Below are 4,165 nucleotides of genomic sequence, written 5' to 3' on the forward strand. Positions count from 1 at the left end.
GGTTATGTGAGTGTAAGAGTATTCTTGTTTTATACTTTGTTCTTATTTCCTCTTTCTAGTCTGTATATTTACTTGTATTATTTTGTTTTAAGCTATATCTTTTCTTTCTATATATCATCTTCTCTTCTTAATTACTTTTATCTTTTGCAATAGAGTTTAACTTTTATTTAATCATTCTCTTCTTAATTACTTTTATCTTTTGCAATAGAGTTTAACTTTTATTTAATCAATTAGCTTTGTCTCTTATATTATTTTGTGTAGAGTTGTATTTTCCATAGAAATACATATTTCTCTAACAAATATTATCACAGTAACTCATCTCACTCACTGAGTCAAATCTTCAATGTGGTTTGGTTACAGTAATTTGGATTTTAGCACTTTTCTTGATCATATGAACATATAAACTACATATAGTACTTGAAAAAAAAAATCTACAAAACATATACTGAAACACTATATATGAATGAATGTTCCATTTGAACCATCATAGAAATTTTCCCAAGTTGTAAAGAATCTATATTGGATCACACGCCCAAGTAAAAGGCCCAGATGAAATGAAAGGTTCCATAATTTCGGTGGGGACCATGTAACTGACAAGACGACAAGTGTGTCTGACGGCCAGCCTCCTTGCTATCTTTGGCTCTCTCTGAATCACCAAAAATTAGAACTTATGAAATTCATGGTAATTTGAGCTCATCAAAGATTCCTTTCATATCACATCCCAACCCACTTTGCATCACATAAAAAGTTAAATGACTTCAATTGAAATACTTGGCTTATCCGCCCGACTATAAAGATGTGGGCCTCTTGTGAAAACCGTACTGTCTTACTAGTAACTCTCTATATGTCTTCAGTGTTCGTAGCCATGTGCAGCCAGCCACGGGAGTAGGTAAGCTCCTTCCAAAATTTCTCTTACATTGTACAGAGATAAGGGTTGTGTGGATGGAAAATACAATAACTATATGGACTGACATAGTAGAGTTAGACACCTCAAAACAACAAACTCTTCTTTAGCCATTTCAACAGATCCAGTTCTAAACTCAGGCAACACGACTAAACTCGTGAATTAGTCCTCAATGGCCTACTACAGCCCCGGATATTACCAGAATTCTTCTGATCTTGGTGAGTATCATCAAACCCCTTATGCTTATAATTCTAATGATTTTTTCACTGATCAAGGCGGCTCAGTAACTTACTCTGCTTACAAAGAGCCAAGTTTCTATAATCTCTTTGACTATAATATTCCAACTCATTATAACTATAGCGCTGATTACAATCATTCTTATAATCATATTCCTAGCACTACTACTACTACTAGAACTGCATACTCTGTTTTTACTTCGACTGAGCCAATGTCGGTTCAATATCATGATCCTGTCACCCATTACAAAATCACTTATAATCATCAACCGCCGACCCAGTTCGTAATATCTTACGACTCGGTCTCTCCGGAGTTCGCTGTTCCTGAATTCGACGATTATGATCCGACCCCTTATGATGGTGGCTTTGATATAACTCAAACTTATGGAAAGCCACTTCCACCCTCGACGGAAATTTGTTATCCTAACTCTGCAACTGGGGCAACGCCCCCACCTTCCAACGCCGAGGCTAAGAAGAAAGAGAAGAGCGAACCCCAAAATGGGTTAAAGCCGAACAAGGCAGATAATAAGGAAGAAGAGAGAAAGCCAAGCCATGACAGTGGCCGTGGGGATGAGACTCATAAGCCTAAACCCAAGCCTGAGCAGAGTAGTGAGGAGCCATTAAGTGTTGGGATTGGGAATGGTTTTGAATACGAAAAGCAGGCGAGTAGTAGTCTGATTCCAAGTGGTTATGGCTTGGAAGCCATGGATCTTTGCGAAAGCTTGTTCGGGTACTGGCCATGTTTATCACGGCACGCCAAGAGATCAGCCATGAATAATTGCTGTGGTTGTCATGACTACGGTTTTTACGAGGGAATAAACTGTGGGAACCAGTGGAATGGGGCCGCGGATTATCTATTTGGGGGTTCAGATCCGTACGTGGAGAAAAGAGACGGTGGAGGAAGCTACGGTCAACCTATTCATTGCTACGAAAAGCATTATCGGGAGACCCCTCTGTATATTCGGGTTCAGGCTGAGGAGGATTCTTGGTCCCAGAATTTCAACATTTTCTGAGTATATTCATTTTCATTTCCGGTCTTTCTTTTTTTTTTTCCAGTTGTTGGCTTCAATAGAGAAATAAGGGGAATCAAGATTAAGATAGTGGCACAGTGCAAAAAGCACTTGCCATTGTTTTGTAAGCAAAATGAAAGATTTGCTTTACCAATAATTAATATGTTGATAGATATGGAATTCGACTGTGATGGTCACTAATTGCTCTCTTACAAGTTACAATTCATTGATCACATCTCTCTATTGTTACCTTAAAATATATGTTTGTTTATTAGGTACACTTATAAAGAGACAAATGGGTCATCATCATTATTTGATCAAATGGATGCATTATTATCAAAGACAACAATGATACTCGCCAACAAAAATCAGAATTACAGCTAATTTGCTTTCTCGATTATGCTGCCTGTTAAGTCAACATCATCCTCTTTTGATTGCTTTTCTTTTCTTTCAAAATTATATATATTATATATTTTCGATCTTATCTTACAACTTGGTTTCATCCTTCAATTGGCACCCATCTTATATCTTCAAGTGAAAATAAGTACGGCATATTTTGATTTGATACCATTAGAGTTCAACCATAAATTAGTTAGACAAATTATCAAGTTAATAAATTCAACAATTTCTCACATGCATATGTACGACTTAGAATTCACACTGCGTGACATATGATCATAAAGAATAGATTGTCAGATCAATTAACTCGAAGGTTAATTTAGTAACTTATAATATTAATTGTCTTAAGATACGATCCATAATGCATATTATCTCTACTTCAGAAATCTCTGAAAGAAGGATTTAAAAAAATATTTTTGATAATATATACTCTGATATTTTATTGTTTCATAATTCTCTGCCTTATACAAATAGAGGGGATGACCTTATATAGCCACACACCCAAGCATAAAGGATTCAAACCTATCCAACTAAAGTTGAGACCTGTAATCTTATCTCTAAGTAAGGGATAAGATTCTCTTAACAAAGCATAAAAGAGATAAGGTAAAGACACCTAACTTTATCTCTAAGTAAGGGATAAGATTCCCTGAACAAAGCATAAATAAAGTAAAGTAGAGATTTACTTTTACACACTAGACGACAAAGTAAAACACTTATTTAAATATTGTTTCATGGTTGGCACCGTAATCAAAGTTATATGTTGGATCCTCGTGGAATGGGTCTCATCATGTCGGCTCTTCGTCCTAATCACTGTCAGTTGGGGGCAGGTCTCCTAGTCTATGTATGTAGTATCTCATTCATTTCATGTATATAGGAAGAGAAAAAGATCTTGCATATCTGGAGTGTCGGCATATGAGTCATGAGAATCTTCAAAGTAATTACTTTTTTGCAAAATTACCCTTTCAGTGTTGGTCATTTTGTATAGCGACATATATTTTTGCTCTAAATTTTCTTTGATTTGGATGGCCTGGATTGTCTCATGCTCTGCAATATGAAAGGCTTCAAGGGCCCTTGATATTTTACAAGTGTAGTCAGAAGGTAACATCTCCCAAAGAGCATCTTCTTCTGGTTTGGGCCATAACTTAGGAGGGAGGTATAGTATGGTTTCTCTCAAACAGACTCTTATGGATGTCCATGTATTCTTGGCTCCCAAGACCACATAGTGGTTCTTCTTTTGATCTATAGACTTCAAATGTTGGATTACTGGCTATAATTTGTTCCTCATCAAGCTTGACATTAAGGCTAAGAAAAAGAACAATATAGCAGTTCATTAAGCTGCAACATTTGGGCCTGTTGGGTAGATAAAAGTGGGCCTGTCATTCTAGACCATTTTCTATTAAGTTGGTAAGACCCTTTTCCATTCTTTTAATGGAGCAAACCAAAACAAAATCTCCATTTGGACTTGATATGCTGGTTTGAACCCTTCTTGTTCCAAGAATGATTTGATCGATGTGTGTATTGCCATAGTATGTACCTTGATAATTATTGTAAAAACACTGGCCAAATACCAGAAGAGAGGGGCTATTGGTTTTGGTGTAAAGATAGCGTCTCTGACA

General features: G+C 36.4%; 1 protein-coding gene across 1 annotated transcript; it reads left to right on the plus strand.

Moving 5' to 3' along the window:
• The first annotated feature begins 764 nt into the window (after positions 1 to 764).
• LOC133794222 (uncharacterized) lies at positions 765 to 2,385 on the plus strand. Its single transcript, XM_062231441.1, has one exon. The coding sequence runs from the start codon at positions 1,077 to 1,079 to the stop codon at positions 2,151 to 2,153; it is 1,077 nt and encodes a 358-aa protein (XP_062087425.1). The 5' UTR covers positions 765 to 1,076; the 3' UTR covers positions 2,154 to 2,385.
• Positions 2,386 to 4,165: the final 1,780 nt, after the last annotated feature.

The sequence above is a fragment of the Humulus lupulus genome, chromosome 8 (genome assembly GCF_963169125.1).
Source record: "Humulus lupulus chromosome 8, drHumLupu1.1, whole genome shotgun sequence".
Taxonomy (NCBI): Eukaryota; Viridiplantae; Streptophyta; class Magnoliopsida; order Rosales; family Cannabaceae; genus Humulus; species Humulus lupulus.

What these genes read in the sequence shown, in the direction of transcription:
- LOC133794222 (XM_062231441.1), top strand. Translation starts at nt 1,077, where the DNA reads ATGGCCTACTACAGCCCCGGATATTACCAGAATTCTTCTGATCTTGGT.